General features: G+C 35.3%; 1 protein-coding gene across 8 annotated transcripts in view; it reads left to right on the forward strand.

The window, feature by feature from the left end:
* The window catches only part of MAD1L1 (mitotic arrest deficient 1 like 1), a 999,035-nt gene that overhangs the window by 299,202 nt on the left and 679,627 nt on the right, over window positions 1-20,206 (forward strand). For 5 of the 8 annotated variants that reach the window (XM_056804306.1, XM_056804308.1, XM_056804309.1 and 2 more), the window contains one exon: window positions 18,016-18,172. In XM_056804306.1, the coding sequence (XP_056660284.1) occupies window positions 18,016-18,172 (157 nt within the window). The remainder of the gene's footprint in view (window positions 1-18,015; window positions 18,173-20,206) is intronic. The other 3 variants (XM_056804307.1, XM_001379007.4, XM_056804310.1) reach the window with 1 other exon arrangement.

Here is a 20,206-nt window from a genome sequence, read left to right on the forward strand (position 1 = left end):
AATATATTTTGAGGTCTGGAAGTACTATCTTCCCTTAATTCTGATTATTTTCATAATTTCCCTTGATATTCTTGACCTTTTATTTTTCCAGATGGGTTTTGTCATTATTTTATCAAGGTCTATAAAGTACCCACTTGTAAATTGATTAGAACGGCATTAAAAGTATGCATTAATGGTATTGTCATTTTTATTGACATGGCCTAGCCATTATTACTGAATATCTGTCTAGTTATTTAGGTTGTTCTTTAATTCTTTTTGAAATGCTTTGTAGTTGAACATATATTAATCTTTTTTTTTCTGCTTTGGTAGAATGATCTGTTTGTATATGCATTTTTGTAATTATTTGGCTTAGGATTGCTTTTATTACTTCTTGTGTTTTATCATTAAATATGCTGTTGATTTGGGTGAATTTATTTTATAGCATGCAACTATGCTGAAGCTATTAATTGTCTCAATTACTATTTTTGCTTATACCCTGTGTTATTTCAGGTAAATTATTGTTTCATCAACAAACAGGCATTGCTTTAGCTTCTATCTGTCTATCTTGATTCCTTTAATTTTTCTCTCTTTCCTTATTAGTATTGCTAAAATTTCTAGTACTATATTAAATAATAATAGTGAGGAATATGGCTGTCCTTGCTTCACTCCAATATTTATTGTAATAGGTTCTAATGTATTTCCATTGCATATGTTGCTTGCTTTTGGTTTTAGTGCGATCCTACTTATAATCTTTATTAAAATCCACCTATACTCTGTAGGATTTTTATAATAAAAGACTGTTATGCTTTGTCTGAATTTCTTGAGATGATCAAGTGGTTTTTAGATGGTTTAACTTTTAATATGGTTATGCTGATTAATGTTTTTCTTGGATAGATTGCTTTAGTCTTTTTCATTGAATTTTGTTCATATTTTTGAGTCATTCTGCATTAATGTTAGTGGCCTATTATTTTCTTCATGTGTTTTATCTTTCCCCAGTTTGTCTCACTGATGTATTTCAGTAGTGTTTTTTCTAAGTTTTTGAAAATAATTTGTGAAGTATGAGGTTTTTTTTTAAATGGTTGATAGAATTCATCAAGTCCAGGGTTTGTTTCCACTCCAGATATCCCTTTCAGTTAGATCTATTTCCTTTTCTAAGATTGGTTTAAGATCTTTATCATAGTTTGTATATTTTATATTTTTAAAGGCATTACCTGTTATTTCTTTTGTGTTCTCAGTTTCTTAAAAAAAAAGGATATAACTTTTTTTTTCCATTTTGCTGTGATTTCACCTTGCTCATTTGTTATCTTTAAAAAATTGAATTTCTGTTCTCTTAATTAGATTAGGTAAGGGTTTATAATTTAAGTCCATTTTGGTTTTTAATAATTTCTGTGCTTTTTATTTCTAATTTATCTATTTGTCCTCAAATTTTTAATATCTTTTCTCTTGAACCTATTTTGTTTATCTTTTAAAAGTGCATATTGCTCTCATTAATCTCTTTTTGTATTTTGCAAATATATGATTTTAAATATAGTACATCATTTTCCCTTAACTGCTTTAGATGTATCACATCAGGTTTGGTAAGTTGTTTCATCACTATCATTTTCTTTTACATAGTTGTTGATTGTTTTTATTATTTATTCTTTAGTCCCTTCATTATTTAAATTTCTTTTTTTAGTCTTCCTTTGGTTCTATGTCTTTTATTTGTGGTCCCTCAACCAATTTCTGTTATAAATATAACATTACCTGTGGAAGATTTAAATTTAGGTTTTTGACCATGTATGCTGATTAAAAAGTAATATTGTGGCCACAGATTTTAAAATATAGCTTAAGTCAAAATGACTTTTAGCAGCTTTTATTTACAAAAAGGCAGAAAGAGTGAAAGTGTAAAATGTAGATATAGAGACAGATTCCTAACAAGCCTACCAGTCCTATTGCAGTGAAATCTGGCTCAGCCCTGTGAGGGGCTTCCTCAAGTCCCTATCTCCTCATGAATTTCCCAGTAATCCTCAGCCAGAAGTCCTGGTGATGTACTCAGCCAGAGTTCTACCTATGCAGCTTCCTCCAAATGCAATGCAGGAGGCTCAGCCAATCTCTCCAAATGCCAGGAAAGGAATTACACCTAGACCATACTGGTTTCTTCTTTTATGCTCATTTTTCCACTTCCTGTCACTCACCATTCTTCACAGTAACTAATTGTAGTCTTCCAATTTGCCTAGAACTGCTGAGGGTCGTGGGCATGGGGGGTGGAGGTGGGGGAAGGCAGTGGTCTCTGGAGGTGCGTGCTTACCTTAGTGACTTGTGAACTCTCCTACTTAATTGTAAATAGGGGTACTTTAAGTTCTTGATTTAATTAGCTAAAAATAGACAAGGGGAGAGGTAATTCTATCTTCACACCTGTAATGAATTATTGATTATATCTGTCTTTTTGTTTTATTTTTTTTAAAATATATTTTATTTGATCATTTCCAAGCATTATTCGTTAAAGATCATTTTCTTTTCCTCCCCCCCACCCCCCATAGCCGACGCGTAAGTCCTCTGGGCATTAGATGTTTTCTTGATTTGAACCCATTGCTTTGTTGATAGTATTTGCACTAGAGTGTTCATTTAGAGTCTGTCCTCTGTCATGTCCCCTCAACCTCTGTATTCAGGCAGTTGCTTTTCCTCGGTGTTTCCACTCCCATAGTTTATCCTTTGCTTATGAATGGTGTTTTTTTCTCCTGGATCCCTGCAAGTTGTTCAGGGACATTACACCGCCACTAATGGAGAAGTCCATTACGTTCGATTATACCACAATGTATTAGTCTCTGTGTACAATGTTCTCCTGGTTCTGCTCCTCTCGCTCTGCATCACTTCCTGGAGGTTGTTCCAGTCTCCATGGAACTTCTCCACTTTATTATTCCTTTTAGCACAATAGTACTCCATCACCAACATATACCACAGTTTGTTCAGCCATTCCCCAATTGATGGGCATCCCCTCGTTTTCCAGTTTTGGGCCACCACAAAGAGCGCAGCTATGAATATTTTTGTACAAGTCTTTTTGTCCATTATCTCTTTGGGGTACAGACCCAGCAGTGCTATGGCTGGGTCAAAGGGTAGATATTCTTTTGTCTCCCTTTGGGCATAGCTCCAAATTGCCCTCCAGAATGGTTGGATCAATTCACAACTCCACCAGCAATGAATCAATGTCCTTACTTTGCCACATCCCCTCCAGCATTCATTACTTTCCTTTGCTGTTATGTTAGCCAATCTGCTAGGTGTGAGGTGATACCTCAGAGTTGTTTTGATTTGCATCTCTCTGATTATAAGAGATGTAGAGCACTTCTTCATGTGCTTGTTAATAGTTTTGATTTCTTTATCTGAGAACTGCCTATCCATGTCCCTTGCCCATTTATCAATTGGAGAATGGCTTGATTTTTTGTACAATTGATTTAGCTCATTATAAATATGAGTAATTAAACCTTTGTCAGAGGTTTCTATGAAGATTTTTTCTCAATTTGTTGTTTCCCTTCTGATTTTAGTTATATTGGTTTTGTTTGTACAAAAGCTTTTTAGTTTGATGTAGTCAAAATTATTTATTTTACATTTTGTGATTCTTTCTATATCTTGCTTGGTTTTAAAGCCTTTCCCCTCCCAAAGGTCTGACATGTATTCTATTCTGTGTTTACCCAATTTACTTATGGTTTCCTTCTTTATGTTTAAGTCACTCACCCATTTTGAATTTATCTTGGTGTAGGGTGTGAGGTGTTGATCTATTCCTAGTCTCTCCCACACTGTCTTCCAATTTTCCCAGCAGTTTTTATCGAATAGTGGATTTTTGTCCCAAAAGCTGGGATCTTTGGGTTTATCGTATACTGTCTTGCTGAGGTCGCTTTCCCCCAGTCTATTCCACTGATCTTCCTTTCTGTTTCTTAGCCAGTACCAAATTGTTTTGATGACTGCTGCTTTGTAATATAGTTTTAGGTCAGGGACTGCAAGGCCCCCATCGTATGTGTTTTTTTTTCATTATTTCCCTGGATATCCTTGATCTTTTGTTCTTCCAAATGAACTTTGTTATGGTTTTTTCTAAATCAGTGAAGAAGTATTTTGGTAGTTCAATGGGTATGGCACTAAATAGATAAATAAGTTTGGGTAGGATGGTCATTTTTATTATATTGGCTCGTCCTATCCATGAGCAGTTAATGTTTTTCCATTTGTTCAGGTCTAGTTTTAGTTGTGTGGCGAGTGTTTTGTAGTTGTGTTCATATAGTTCCTGTGTTTGTCTCGGGAGATAGATTCCTAGGTATTTTATTTTGTCTAAGGTGATTTTGAATGGGATTTCTCTTTCTAGTTCTTGCTGCTGAGCTGTGTTGGAGATATATAGAAAAGCTGATGATTTATGTGGGTTTATTTTGTATCCTGCAACTTTGCTAAAGTTGTTGATTATTTCAATTAGCTTTTTGGTTGAATCTCTAGGATTCTTTAAGTAGACCATCATGTCATCCGCAAAGAGTGATAACTTGGTCTCCTCCTTGCCTATTTTGATGCCTTCAATTTCTTTATCTTCTCTAATTGCTACTGCTAGTGTTTCTAGTACAATGTCAAATAGTAGGGGTGATAATGGGCATCCTTGTTTCACTCCTGATCTTATTGGGAATGCATCTAGTTTATCCCCATTGCAGATGATATTAGCTGTTGGTTTTAGATATATACTGTTTATTATTTTTAGGAATGACCCTTCTATTCCTATGCTTTCTAGTGTTTTTAATAGGAATGGGTGTTGTATTTTATCAAAGGCTTTTTCTGCATCTATTGAGATAATCATGTGGTTCTTGCTAGTTTGCTTGTTGATGTGGTCAATTATGTGGATGGTTTTCCTAATGTTGAACCAGCCCTGCATCCCTGGTATGAATCCTACTTGATCATGGTGAATGATCCTTCTGATCGCTTGCTGGAGTCTTTTTGCTAGTATTCTATTTAAGATTTTTGCATCTATATTCATTAGGGAGATTGGCCTATAGTTTTCTTTCTCTGTTTTTAACCTGCCTGGTTTTGGAATCAGTACCATGTTTGTGTCGTAAAAGGAGTTTGGTAGAACTCCCTCTTTGCTTATTATGTCAAATAGTTTGTATAGTATTGGGGTTAACTGTTCTCTGAATGTTTGATAGAATTCACAGGTGAATCCATCAGGCCCTGGGGATTTTTTCTTAGGAAGTTCTTTGATGGCTTGATGGATTTCAATTTCTGATATGGGATTATTTAAGAATTCTATTTCCTCTTCTGTTAGTCTAGGCAGTTTGTATTTTTGTATATATTCATCCATTTCTCCTAAATTGGTGTATTTGTTGCCATATAATTGGGCAAAGTAATTTCTAATGATTGCCTTAATTTCCTCCTCATTGGAGGTGCTGTCCCCCTTTTCATCTTTAATGCTGTGAATTTGCTTTTCTTCCTTCCTTTTTTTAATTAGATTGACCAGTACTTTGTCTATTTTGTTTGTTTTTTCAAAGTTCCAGCTTCTTGTCTTATTTATTAAATCAATAGTTCTATCACTTTCGATTTTATTAATTTCTCCCTTAATTTTTAGGATTTCTAATTTGGTTTTCTGCTGGGGGTTTTTAATTTGATCGCTTTCGAGTTTTTTCAATTGCATTTCCAATTGATTGATCTCTGCTCTCCCTTGTTTGTTAATATAAGCTTTCAGGGATATGAATTTGCCTCTGATTACCGCTTTGGCTGCATCCCAAAAGGTTTGAAAGGATGTTTCGCCATTGTCATTTTCCTTGATGAAATTATTAATTGTTTCTATGATTTCTTCTTTAACTAAACGGTTTTGGAGTATCATATTGTTTAATTTCCAATTGGTTTTAGATTTGGTTTTCCATGTACCATTACTAATCATTATTTTTATTGCCTTGTGATCTGAGAAGGCTGCATTCATTATTTCTGCTTTTTTGCATTTGTGTGCTATGTTTCTGTGACCTAATGTATGGTCAATTTTTGTGAATGTGCCATGTGGTGCTGAGAAGAAGGTGTATTCCTTTTTATCCCTATTTATTTTTCTCCATATGTCTATTAATTCTAATTTTTCTAAGATTTCATTCACTTCTTTTACCTCTTTCTTATTTATTTTTTGATTTGATTTATCTAAATTTGATAATGGTTGGTTTAAGTCTCCCACTAGTATGGTTTAATTGTCTATTTCTTCCTTCAATTCGCCTAGTTTCTCCATTAGAAATTTGGGTGCTATATTATTTGGTGCATACATGTTGATTAATGATATTTCCTCGTTGTCTAGAGTCCCTTTTAACAAAATATAATTACCTTCCCTATCTCTTTTGATCAGGTCTATTTTTGCATTGGCTTTATCAGATATCATGATTACCACTCCTGCCTTCTTTCTATCAGTTGAGGCCCAGAAGGTCTTACTCCATCCTTTAATTCTGACCTTGTGGGTGTCAACCCGCCTCATGTGTGTTTCTTGAAGACAACATATGGTAGGGTTTTGGATTCTAATCCATTCTGCTATTCGTCTACGTTTTATGGGTGAGTTCATCCCATTCACATTCAAAGTTATGATTGTCATTTGTGGACTCCCTGGCATTTTGATTGCCTTCCCTAATTCTAACCTTTTCTTCTTCGGCTCTACCTTTTAGTCCAGTGATTTACTTTGAATCAGTGCCCCTTGTCCCCTCCCTTGATGGTTCCCTTTTTAGTCCCTCCCTTTTTGTTCCCTCCCCCTCCCCCCTCTCTTTCCCTCCCTTTTTGTTCTCCCTCTCCCCCTCCCCCCCTTGGTTTTCCCTTCTCCTTACCCTTGTTGGGTAAGATAGAATTCAAGATCCCAATGGATCTGGATGTTTTTCCCTCTCAGAGTTGATTTCCCTGAGATTGAGGTTTAAGTAAACCCCCCCCCCCTCTCTTCCTCTCCTTCTTATAGGAGTTTTCTTCCCCTCCCCTTCCCATGTGAATCTTTGTGTGAGAACGATTATTCTATTTGGTCTTTCTTTATCCCCTATTTATACATTACATTTTCCCCACATATTAGCATACATAGATTGATATAAATGTGGTCCTTATAGAAGAGAGTTTGATTAAAAGAAGAAGATAACATTTTTCCCCTTTCATTAATATTTACCTTTTCAGGTATTCCTTGCTCTTTGATTTTCGGTATCAAACTTTCCACAGAGCTCTGGTCTTTTCTTTGCAAAAAGTTGGAAGTCTTCTATTTTGTTGAATGCCCATACTTTCCCCTGGAAGTATATAGTCAGTTTTGCTGGGTAGCTGATTCTTGGTTGGAGACCCAGCTCTCTTGCCTTTCTGAAGATCATGTTCCATGCCTTATGATCATTCAGAGTAGAACTTGCAAGGTCTTGTGTGACCCTGATTGGCATTCCTTTATATCTAAATTGTCTTTTTCTGGCTTCCTGTAGGATTTTTTCTTTTGTTTGATAGCTTTGGAATTTGGCAATTACATTCCTGGGAGTTGTCTTTTGGGGGTTTAGTGTAGAAGGTGTTCTGTGAGCTCTGTCAGTGGCTGTATTGCCCCCTTGTTCTAGAATCTCTGGGCAATTTTCTTTGATTATATCTTGTATCACCATGTCCAGTTTGGTGTTTATTTCTGGCTTTTCTGGGAGTCCAATTATTCTTAAATTTTCTCTTCTCCCTCTATTTTCCAGATCTATCACCTTGTCGGTGAGATATTTTATGTTCTCTTCTAATTTCTTGGTGTTTTGGCTTTGCTTTATTAGTTCTTGCTTTAAAGCCTGGTTTTCTTTTACAGTTTGGTCAAACTGGTTTTGTAGATGCATGAATTTCTTTTGCATTATTTCCCACTTTTCCTCCCAGAGGGCTTCCATCTTTTTGGTCCTTTCTGATTCAAATTCTTCCTGGGTTTGTGGAGAGTTTCTATTTCCTTTGGAAGATTTTGGAGAATTTTCTTGTATATCTTCTTCTATCTGCTCTGTATTTTGTATTTTGGCTCCATAGAATGTGTCCAAAGTCGCCCCTTTCTTCTTATTTTTCTTGGTATTTTGGGGCTTCTGTGCCTCTGTGGAGTTTGTCATCTCTGAATGTGGAGGATTAGCTTTTCTTATCTCTGTCTGGTGATCAGAGGCTTTAGTCCTGGGCAGATGGTTCTATGAGCTTTCCCTGGGTTAAACTGAATATGCCGAACTGGAATGGAAGGGTCGGACCACGAGGCCACACTCTCCCCCAGCTCGCTTTCCGGAAGTTGCCTTCAGAATCGCTGGCCGTGAGGCTGTTTCGTCGGCCTGCGGGGGGATGGGCTGCAGCTTTCCCAAGCTGCGAGGGCAAGGACTTTCACTGAGACTTGGATAGCAGGATCCAGCCCGTGAGGCTGTCTTGCCCGCCCTGAGGGTTGCTGTTGTTTTGACCAGCTCTCTGCAGCGGAAGCCCCAGGCAGTAACTTTCACTGGGACTCGGGTAGAAGGCCCTGAGGGTTCTGCTCTCTGAGCCCGGCCGGGCTGCGGCTTCCGGGAGCCTTGGGCTCTGCGCTCCTACCCCTGAGGTCCGAGTGATCTCGGGTTCTGGCTTTTGAGGGGAGCCGTACCAGGAGGAGGGTTCCCAGGGTCTGTGCTGTTGATCGTTTTGAATTTCGGCGCCTTAGGAGCTTATATTTTGAGATCGGTCGGGAAGGGTTTTCCGGAGATCTGAGCTTTAGCTTTCTCTAAGCCGCCATCTTAACCGGAAGTCTATATCTGTCTTTTAACATTAGTTTGATATATCACTGTGCCCTTATGATGGCTTTCTATATGCATTCTGTCAATGATATGCATGTGTTTTTCTTGCATTTTGAGCATATTTTCTTTAATTTTTTTTTGTTTCTCTTCTTCTAGATTATCTTTTGATTATGGGGATTTGCATTCCCAAAATTTTGTTCTCTCTTGAAGCTTGCCATTGGAGATTTCTAATTTATTTCCTGCTCATAATTTTTGCTATTCAGAACCCAAATTCTATTCTCATAATTCTCATTTCTAATTTCTAATTTCATTCTAATTTCTCCTTCAAACCTCTCATAAAGACATTTGTGTAAATGTTTTCAATTTCTTCTTGGCCCCCTTTCTTTTCAAATGTTGTTGGATTATTTTTCTTCTTTTTGCAGAGGGCACATTTCCTTCTTTTGTTACCAATTTTCCTGTTGATTTATCCTCTTGATTTATATAATTATTATATATATATATATATAGTTTAAATTACTTGAGGTTTAGTCTTCCTGAAAATTTGGTACTTTTAGTCTCCCTATATCCTCTACTTTCCTTTTTCCTCACTTCTGTTTCCCTCCCTTTTGATAGATGCTTCCTTGAAGGCTGGATTTCAAAGCATCTCAACTCTCTCCCACACTATAATTCATAATTCACCATCCTTGGTCTCTGACTTTTTGGTGGTTAGAACTGGCCACAGATGGACCCTGTATTTTTCCCTCCTGTTTGGTAGAGTGCTGCATAGCTTCTGATTTGTAGTGTCCTATTCTGGCAACCTAATTCTTTCCCATTCTTCCTTAGTTCTTTGGTCTTGTACTAGTCGTTCAGAGATATTAACAATTCAGAGTTTTCCAGTGTTGGTGCTTCCAGGTTGTAGAGTTCATCGGGATCTTTTACTTCTGAAGGGCTCTGTCCAAGCTGGTTGTTGATTTCTGAGAAAAATTCCATAACCTGGAACTGCTCTTTCTATGAAACAGGAATGTGGGAAGAATAATCAGGGCATAGGGCAGTTGTGTCTTTGTAGTGTTGTGTCTTTGCATCTGGCTTCATTGCTAGTAGTTAAGGAAATAGGGGAGGGCTGATGAATGAGGTTCAGGTCAGTGATTGTCAGTTTCTGGGTTTTAGCACTTTTTAATTTTTAACTTGTTTTGGATTCATGGTGTTATGTAATATGGGTATACCTGGAGTAACTTATGCCTAATGCATACTTTTGGCAGGAAGGTTTGAGTTGAGAGGTTGTGCACTTTGGGGAAAAAAACTTCACATACCATCTTGTTTCTCATAAGATATGGAATCCTATGCACTTTGTATTATTGATTGGATTTGCTGACACATAAATTATCAAAGGCAAGGGCCAAATAAAAACTCAAACCAATGGCTGCTCTAGACTTATATATGCATTTACCTAGCTCATTTTCTATTCATAATGTATTTTAAAACTTGCTATATTTAGGACTTGATGGAATTTAAGTGGTGAATAGAAATAATTTTTTTTATTATAGAAATGTATACATTATTTCCATCTAGGACTAGCCAAGAGCTATTAATACCAGCATAACCATAAGAAGCACCATGAGAATTCAGTAATCACATAAATCCAAGGTAATACAGCCTAAAGATGAATCTAGGTTGAATTAAAATTGAGCTGAGGCTGTAATACTTAGATTTGAACTCAGATTGACTGTATGCAAATATAGTTATACACAGTGCGGTCAGTATTAACTGAATTAACAAGCTTGTGTGACATCTGAGGAAGAGTGAGGGAGAATCACCATTTTTGAATACATAGGCATAATAATGAAAAGTAACAATGTATTTGAGGGTACTTTTGGAGAATTGGGTTAATGTTGTATGAAGAACATACCAGTTTCCTATACCATTTAACCCAAAGTATGAAGGCTCAATGAACTACTTGGATAAATCTAGAGTAGCCCCCCAAGTTGTGGAATAACTTGGAGGCCACTATGGGTTGATATTTTATCTTATTATTGAATAGTTAAAGAGCTGTATCTGGGCCATTGACTTTATTTGCTTTGTTCTCAATTAATATTTGTTAATATAGTTAGTATCTATTTAGAGTCAAAGTTTGTTTTCATATATTTACTATCTTGTGGTCTTTATTGAGAAGAAATTAAACCAATATTTAATAGAAAATGGTCATTAAGGTAAAGAGATACTGATTCTATCAGTTTAGTCAACTAAATTTGTCTTAGTTTATTTTTAGTCGTTTTTTAAAGATGATCTTAGATTGCCATGAAGCTAAAAAAAACTTCACACCACCAACTTTTAATAAGATTAAATGTCTCATATATTTTGGATGGTTTCCCAGTAAAAGACTCAGTAAGTCTGCTTTGGAGGTCTGCAATTAACATGACAACTATGGCCTTGAACATTGAGGTCTCACTATCTGTCAAGGACCCTTAAAGTTTTTTGATATTCTCTCTTGGCATAATTATGAACACCTGACACAATTAGAATTGGCATGATGATGATTCCATCTGCAAACTTTTATTTTCTGGAAATGGATTTTTGTAACCAATTTTTTTGTGACATAGAAAAAATTCAATAATAGAGCTTCCATATGGCTCTCTGCCAAACTAACAATAAACAAAAGTATAACATCCCTTACTATTTTGGTTTGTGTGTACACAGTGCTTATGCTATTAATCTGGCAGACAAACATATTAGTTTATGTGTTACATTTCCTATTAGGGACATTCCATTCCATTAATTTCTTATAGAGATACAAAATAGAAGAGAACAGTCTAGTTTCATCATGTTAATTCTTTGCTCAGAATGCTTCAGTAGCTCTTTAATATAATTTTCTTTTTTGTATCTTAAAAATTATTTTTTTCCAGGTACATGTGGAAGCAGTTTTTGACAATTGTTTTCCAGTATTTAGGATTCAGATTTTCTCTCTCCCTCTCTAAAGTGGTAAATAATTAGATACAGTTTATACCAGTGCTTTCATGAAATACATATTTCTGTATTGCTCATAATGTTATAGAAGATATGTATTACAAATATAGTTTAAAAATCCATGAAAGAAATAAAGTGGAAGATGTCATGATTTAATCTGCAGCCAGACTCCAACAGTTCCTTCTTTGGCTGTGAGTTCATGACTCTTTTGTGGTTATCTTAGAAACTTGGTCAGCTGATAATGGTTTAGTTCTTTACAGTTGATTATCATATAATATTTGGTACTTGATACAATGTTCTTTTGGTTCTGGTCACTTCACTTTGCATTGGTTCCTATAAGTCTTTCTAAGGTTTTAGGAAATCATCCTGTTCATCTTTTCTTATGGTGCAATATTATTCCATTTCAACCATATACCACAATTTGTTCATCCACTCCTCAAGTGATGGATGAACCCCTCAGTTTCCAATTCTTTGCCTCTACAAAAAGAGCTGCTTAAAACATTCTTGTTGCAGGTAGGTCTTTTTCCTTATCTTTGATTTCTTTTTGTATACAAACCCAGTGGTATTGCTGGGTCACATGATATTCATACTTTATGACCATTTCACCCTGGTTCCGTATTGCTAACATTTAATATCACTTAAAAAGTCTTAACGTTGGGAAGGATCTCAAAGCATAATTTGTCCAACCACCAAAAAAAAAAATTACAGAAATCACCTTCATATTCTTTCTCACTGTATACTTTTAGAGTTGAAAACTTCATAAATTCATATGATAATTTCTTTTTTAGTAGTACTCTATTTCTTCAATATAATGGAACAGTTAAAAAATATGTATTAGGTGCTTCTACATAGAGATCATTGCTTTTGCCAAAAAGGGTACATTTTCAAATGGTGTTTTAAAATAAACAATCACATTATGTACTTCATTCATATATTTTGCCAGTTAATAAGTCAGGTTTTTTAAATAAAATTTATAAGGTAGATATTTGTGTACACATCTTATTTCCCTTACTAGATTCTTAGCAACTTTTCTTCCTCATCTTTATATCTCATGTTATGCCTTTCCTGCTGTCTTGCTATATGGTATGTGCCTAACAAATATTTGCTAAATGGATATTGTATGAATTCAATCTGTATCATTATTCTCTGTCAATTAAGAGTTCACTGGGACCTTTAGAGGGAGAAGTTTCAGTTGAAGATTAGGGGGAAAGCTAGGTCTTTGGGGAATCCCCTAATTTTTAAGAGAGTAAATGGGTCTTGAGGTGAAAATGTTTCAGAAAATTGATGATGCCAACTATTATTTTCTAAAAATAAAGTCTTAAAATAATGTAGCATACTATATTCATACATCTCCTACCTTTGCAAAGGAGTGATATAGGGATATTTTCTCATTAGTTCTTTCAGGTTATCCATACTAGTTCTTTGTATTTTTGCAAAAGTAATTTTTTTTATTGTTTTATGCTTCTTTACATTTACATTGTTGTAGTCATGGTGCATAGTATTGACTTTTATTCCTCTGTTCTCATATCACATCATGTAAATATTTCCATGTTTCCCAGAATCCTGTATTTAAAAAAAATAATGTGATAATATTCCATTGTAGTAATATAACAAGGTTTATTTAGCCATTCATCAATAGACAGCCATCTATCTTGTTTTTTGGTCTTTCTTCCCATAAAAATTGCTGCTATCACTATTTGGCTCTATGTATGAGATTTTCTTTTTATCCATAACTGTGGGCAAAAGGGTTTCAATTAATGTCTAATGACTTTGCTTCCCTTCTGTGATAGCATATAATTGGTTACTGTGCTATCATTACATACTATCATGGTCTTTTATCCCTTACTATCCTGGTAAAGCAAAGCTCTAAAACTACAATAGGTCTTTGACTAAGGCATGACTTTCTGACTTCCTTGTTTCTTTTTATTGCTCTTCTCTTTAAGCTATATGTACCCCATAGCCCCTGGAAATGAAAAAAAAGGAAATAAATTATCCCCCTGCTCCCACTGCACCTTTTTTCTTGCTTTGAGCATTTGTGGAGTTTTACTCAGATTTGAGTAAATGTCTTGTCCTTCTATCATTTTTTCTTGGAACAATCTTTCCTTGACTAGGGGGAAGAGTTATACAGTACATGTCACAACATCCTGGAGTAACACAATATGAATCTCTCTTTTTGGTTTAGTTATGATGACATTGATTTGCTCTTTCACCCTGTATAGTGTTTAGTATAGCACCAAATGGAGACCTGACCAGAATTTGATCCAGACTTTGGCTTCCCATTCACCTTCATAGAATACATGCTTTATTGATTATATCCATCATATCTTTTTTCATTGTTTATCACTATCAGATTAATATTAATCTGACAGTCCCCCCCTCCCCAACTCCTGAAATGTTTACCTTCTTTCTTAGAATTAATAATAATGTTCCAAAGTAGAAGAGTGGTAAGGGCTGGGAATGGGGGTTAAGTGTCCTTCCCAGGGTCACATAGCTTAGGAAGTGTCTGAGGATGGATTTGAACTCAGAAGCTTCCATCTCTGGCTCTCATTCTACTGAGTTACCTAGCTCTCTTCTTCTCCACCCCACCCTCACTTCCCCCAGTTACTTTTTTAAATGAATGTCTAAATCTCTGGTCCCATCTGGGAGGTGGGATGGAGAACTTGTAATTTCTTCATATTACCCCCTCCATCCATTTTGTTGCTTTGGTGTGTTTGAATTTGTGGGAGGCAGGAGTTCATTTTTCTTAGTTGCTGTATATCTTTTTGTGATGTAGGCAAGACAGAAGATTTGGGAGTTGGAAAGAATCAAAAAAAGGGAAAGTGAAACTTTGTGGTTCATGTGAGGGAAGAGTATAAAGCAGCAGTTCATTCAAGGGTGCCATTAAAATGTTTCCTACAGCCCTTGAATTCATTGTCTCTTTTCATTGTTCCTTCAAAGAAGAGTATTAGAAACAAAGTTTTCTCATGAAGATTACATTAAAGTGGACTTCGAAGTACAAAGATGGATTTTCAAAAGCCCAGACTCTGCTTCATTCAGTATATGGCAGCTCAGCTAAGTCCTTGATCAATAAATACACCCAGCTTTTTCTTTAAGAACTAAGATTTATTTTTGAACTCTTAAAGGTTCATGGAAATGTCACTGACCGCAGAGTTCAATTTAAGCACAGAAAAGGGGATTTAATTTTTTATGATTTTGTTTTTGCTCTTTCCCTTTGTAACAAATGTTTGGTTTGACATGCTCAATACAATGAAATCATGGCTGATGATACAATGAATCAATGCTCTGAGATTTGGTAGCCAGAATTTATTTGAATGGCAAAGAAAATTTATTTGAACATTCATCCTTGTCGTGCTACAAAATCTTAAGACTTAACAGAATTTGTTGCCACATTCATATGGGATTCTTGTAGTGGGAAAGCCACTTCTTGACAGAAGGTTTAATGGATCTGTTAAGGACTCATTTGAGAGGATTTCTATGAAAGAGACAGGAGAAGAAGTACTATAAAAAAGCATATTATAAAGAGACTAAATAATCATGGTCCTATTCTCTTATAATCTTCTTTTTTCCATGCTTAAATTTCCTGCATTGTGAGATCTTCCATTCAAATAGAAGATATGTATGTATGAGTGTGTTTGTGAGTGTATCTGTCTGTAGGATAAAATCAAACCAAGATATGTCTGATACCGAAGATAGTTGTCATGGCTGGGTATTGAAGCCTGTTGGCAAGTAGGCTATCTGGTCTCACAGTGGGCAACCATTCCTTCAGAATTAGCTGGAGAAAGAGGCACTGCCATGTGTAGAGCTACTATATAACCCTAGTCAACTACTTCCTGAATTTGCTCTGTTATATTCTTGCCTGTTTCCCATGACCCCAACCTAATGCTTTTGCTTCGCTCCAGATTCAAATATTGAGGGTTCAATTCCAGAATGGTAACTTGACTAGCTTCCTTGATTTCTCCCTTTGCTTAGATAGTGTTATCTTTGCTTTCCTAACCCATGACTGTATACTCTCTTGTATTATAATGTCCATAGTAATTTTCCTGAAAAGTAACTCTAACCTTTTTCCCCCCCTTAAATAGCTCCTTAGAAATTTTTACTCTTTAATATTACCTCAGTGTGATTTGTAACATCAGTGAAAGGCAACTTATTTAACCAGATTCAATATTTAAAATATATTAATACAAATCCGATAGTATGCTATCTAAGAAGAGAACCAGGATGACATATAGTTTTACCTTGTTTATATAATGGCAGGTTAGGGTGGTAGTGTTCTATCATGTATTTATCTCCCCCTCTATCTCCCATCTCCCTACTTATCTATTTTTCCTTTGGTTTGTTATGTAGGGAGGCTTAGATAGAATTGTTAATGAGATTCTTAAGACCACAGTCTTATGATGCCTGAATGATATTATTAGTGGGGATTTGAGACATTAAGGTAGATTCTGACCAGAATGTACTGCTCTATGAAGTTGGTCAGAATATACTATGGGGTTTAATGGCTGTATGTGATACCTGATAGAATAGAAATTTTCTTTAGAATTACATGTATTCTTAAATTATATTGTTAGTAACCATAGAGATGCTCTAGTTTATCCCCTTCATTTTACAAGAAAGTCAAATTATTAAGATTCAGAGAGATATTTGCCCCAGTCATCCTCACTTTGTCCAGTGTTGCTACTTAATGATTTTGTAGCTCTTTGGAGCTTCTTTGCTCTACATCATCAGATTAGCTAGTGTTTCTAAGATTTGCTCATAGGAGGTTTAAAAAAACCCCAGAACAATCCAAATACCATCACCATTGTTTTGCATGTTTTGCTTGAAATGTCAGAGATATTCACATGTTTTGTTTTTCCATTTGCAATATCTTAAATTTGCTTCCATTAGTTTTTTTCAGCATTTCATAAGACTTAATTTGAGGGGCAGGGGATGGCTGTATAGTATGTGAAAAGTCAGTTGTGTTTCTTAGAACCTTATCACCCCTGATAATGTATTGAGTTACACCATGGCCTTTATATGTGTAACTAATTAAAAGAGAGCCAACAATTTGGTGGCATTTTTCTAATTAAATTACCCAATTTTGTTGAACAGTTATATAAAGCTCTTGTGAACTTCTCCACCTGAATTCCATGATGAAAAGAGCCAATTTCACAGTTCTTGATTATTAAATAGGTTTATAAATAGTTTAAATTTGAACTGGAACTCAAAATAACCTTTTAATTTGTTTCAAATGAATATTTTTTAATATATTTCAGTTTTAAGTGTCTTCATGAGAGTGAGTGAGGCAGAACAGATTCCTACAAATTATGATGAAATTCACTGACTAGGGGAGGAGATAGATAGAACATGAATCATGTAACCATGGAAAAATACTCTAAATTAATTAAATTAAGTTTTCCAAATTAAAAAAAAAATAAAAAGAATATCCCAGAAAATGTTGATTTCTCTAACAATTGGTGTATATATAGCTAACTAGCTAGCTAATGGATTTATTAGTATGATCAAGTATTTGACTTATCCTTAATCCTTTTTTTTTCACTTTGCTTTATTGATTTGAATACTTTAATGTCTTTTCTTGGGTATTTCCCTAGTCTGTTGTGGCAAAAAGTAGCATCTAGGAATTTTAAACCTAAAGGAGAGATATTAAACTTTATATGTATATATTAATAACATTATAGATTTTTCCAATTGGTCTCTCTATGAATTACCATTCAGCTTTGTTTGGTGTAAATGATTGGATCTAATTCAGTTTTTCCCCCTTCTAACCTTTCCATTTGGCTGTATTCTCAAGACACTTGACCTTCATTCATCTGTTCCCATAAATTTTCTTCACTTGTGGATATCATTTATATGTATCACTTGAAGCTCTAAAAGCTTTTCCTTTCTTTTAGAATGCATAGAACGTTTAGGGTACAGGAATTATGTGGATTGTGGTGTTAAATTACTACCATCCAAAACTGCACATCTGGGGCTATCTGTGATTCAAGTATGAAGTGTTTTATTTGGTAATTTAGTGTATTCAAGTCTCCTTTTCCCATCATTTGACATTTTTTTCTTTTCTTGCATACTTTAGATGTGAAAATCCCCTTCATGATTTCTGGGTTTGTACAGGGTGTTGTTTGAATGCATATTTTCAAATTGTGAAACTTCTGAAAAGAGTTAAGTAGCTATTCATAAGTAAGTAAATTGAATGAAAAAATATGCACATGCAAATCTATTTTCAGGCATAGTGATGGATAATGCTGTTTCTAATCCAAGAATGCTCCCATTTCATCCCTGGTTTGGTATATCTGGAATTTCTGCTGACATCACTGAGGCATTCCATATCCTAACCTGAGTGGCCTTATCTTCATATTGGCAGCCTGGGGAAATATGGGCCAAGGTCATCTTTTTTTTTTTTTAATATCTTCTGGTTTTCTTTTAGTGCTCGCATATTGGAAAAGATGCGTCAGCAGCTACAAGAAGATTTACTTAAGGTCCAGAGTCAACTGGTAGAGGAAAGGAAGAAGCGGGAGTACAACGAAGGCCTGGCTCGGCGTCTTCAGAAGCGAGTTTTCCTTTTGACAAAGGTAGCAGTTCAAGTCAGTGACTGAGTCAATTTATACCGCCTTTCTATACTTCTTTTTAATATGAGAACTGGGAACTTGTATGTAGAGCCATATCATTTCTTCATTTGAAGGGATTTCAGAGTTGATCTAGTTTGTCTTTTAACAAAATAGGAATTCCTTATAGGACATCCCTGCCAAATGCTCAACTAGCTTCTAATCACATCTCAGTATTGAAGAATCCACAATGTCCCAAGGCAGTTAGTTCCTATTTTTGGACAGTTCTTAGTATTAGGAAATTTTTGTTCATACTGAGTAAAAAAAAACCCAAAAAACATTACTTTTGAAATTTCCACCTACTGTCTCTACTTCTCCAATAGATTGGATTCTTCCTCAAAATAACCTTCTTTTACTCTATAGTTAGCACCTTTCTTTTTATATTTTTGTTAAAAAATAAAATTGGGAATGGCTAGGTGGCTCAGTAGATTGAGAGCTACTCCATGAGATAGGAAGTCCTTGATTCAAATGTAGCTTTAGATACTTCTTAGTTGTGACCCTAAGCAAGTCACTTACCCCCATTTCCTAGTCTTTACTGTTCTGTCTTGGAACTAATACACAGCATTTATTCTATGACAGAAGATGAAAGTTTAATATATTTATACAAATATGTATGTATACATATAAAATAAAATTCTAAATTTAAAATAATAAAATAAGCATTTCTTTACCTACAGCAGAACTCAAAAGGAGTTTAAATATGAAACTACAAATCTCCATACCATTTGGTTTTCAAAAATGTATATATAAATTGCATGTTATACACTTATTAGCTGTGTAACACTTTTTATGTCCCTTAAACCATTTTTTCTCCATTTAGTCAGCTGTGAAATGGAGATAATTATAATACTAAACTGACACAGTTATCAGGAGATTCCAATGAGTTCTCATGTTTTCCAAAATCATTTTCCATTACAATATTCCTATTTTTGAAGAAATAGTTCTGCTGGTTCTGGTCACTTCATTCTGCATCAGTATGTTGATTCAACTCTGAAGACACCATCTCTTGCGTTGGTGTATTTTCATTGGGATGCTTTCCTTTCTTATCTCTGTCTTTTGGATTCCTTCAAGAGCTAGCTAAAAGCCCAACTTTTTTAGGAAGCCATTCCCAATCTTTCTTTATCCTTGTGCCCTCCTTCTGTTTTCTATTCTCTATTTATCCTGTTTATAGTTTATATGTAGTTTTTTGCATTATTTTTTTTCTCCATTAGATTGTGAACTTCTTGAGCACAGGGTCTTATCTTGTCCCTCTCTTTTCTTATCCCTAGTACTTAGTTGCCCTTGGTTCATCTTACTCTTAGTTCCCTGGATTCTGTGCTGACCTCTGTCTCCCAGGGTTAGGATTGTCTCCATCTTTAGATCACTAGCACATTTCAAGAAAGAGTATTAGGGGTGCACCTACTGGTGCTATTGTGTTTGTCTGAATCTTTTCTTAATCCACCAGCTTTATTATATTTCCCTCCTCATCACAGCCACTAAGTTTAGCTATTGATGAAGCTTCTGTACCGGGAGCCATCAAATCCTCACTGTCTGACACAGTCACAGGTGGAATCCAGGGAATTACAAAGCAGCCCTCAGGAAGGATGAAATATCTACTCAGTCAGTTCCTCACCCCTACCCCCCGTGTGAGTCTTCCCTTACTAACATCCCCTATTATTAGAATTGTTACAATTACTATTCTCACTCAACTCCAGGAAAATTCCACTTTTATATGTAATGATATAGAAATTCCCCTTAGAATATTGCCAAGAGATTCTATTTATAAAATCAGACCTATGTACCTATTTAGATAAGTGATCATAGGTGGGACCCTCTTTAGGTATTAACCCCCAACAAAACTATACCGTAAATTAATTGCCTTTCATGGAAAGACTGGTACGTCCCACCCCACTCGATGGTTTTGTTAACTGTAGGCTAGGCAATATGTCTTGTATACCTTAGTAAAACATTAGAGGATGAAAGCTTGATATTGGAATAATATTTAAACTGGGTTATGTTGATTGTACCCTTTAA

This window comes from Monodelphis domestica, chromosome 7, assembly GCF_027887165.1.
Source record: "Monodelphis domestica isolate mMonDom1 chromosome 7, mMonDom1.pri, whole genome shotgun sequence".
In the NCBI taxonomy this organism is placed as follows: Eukaryota; Metazoa; Chordata; class Mammalia; order Didelphimorphia; family Didelphidae; genus Monodelphis; species Monodelphis domestica.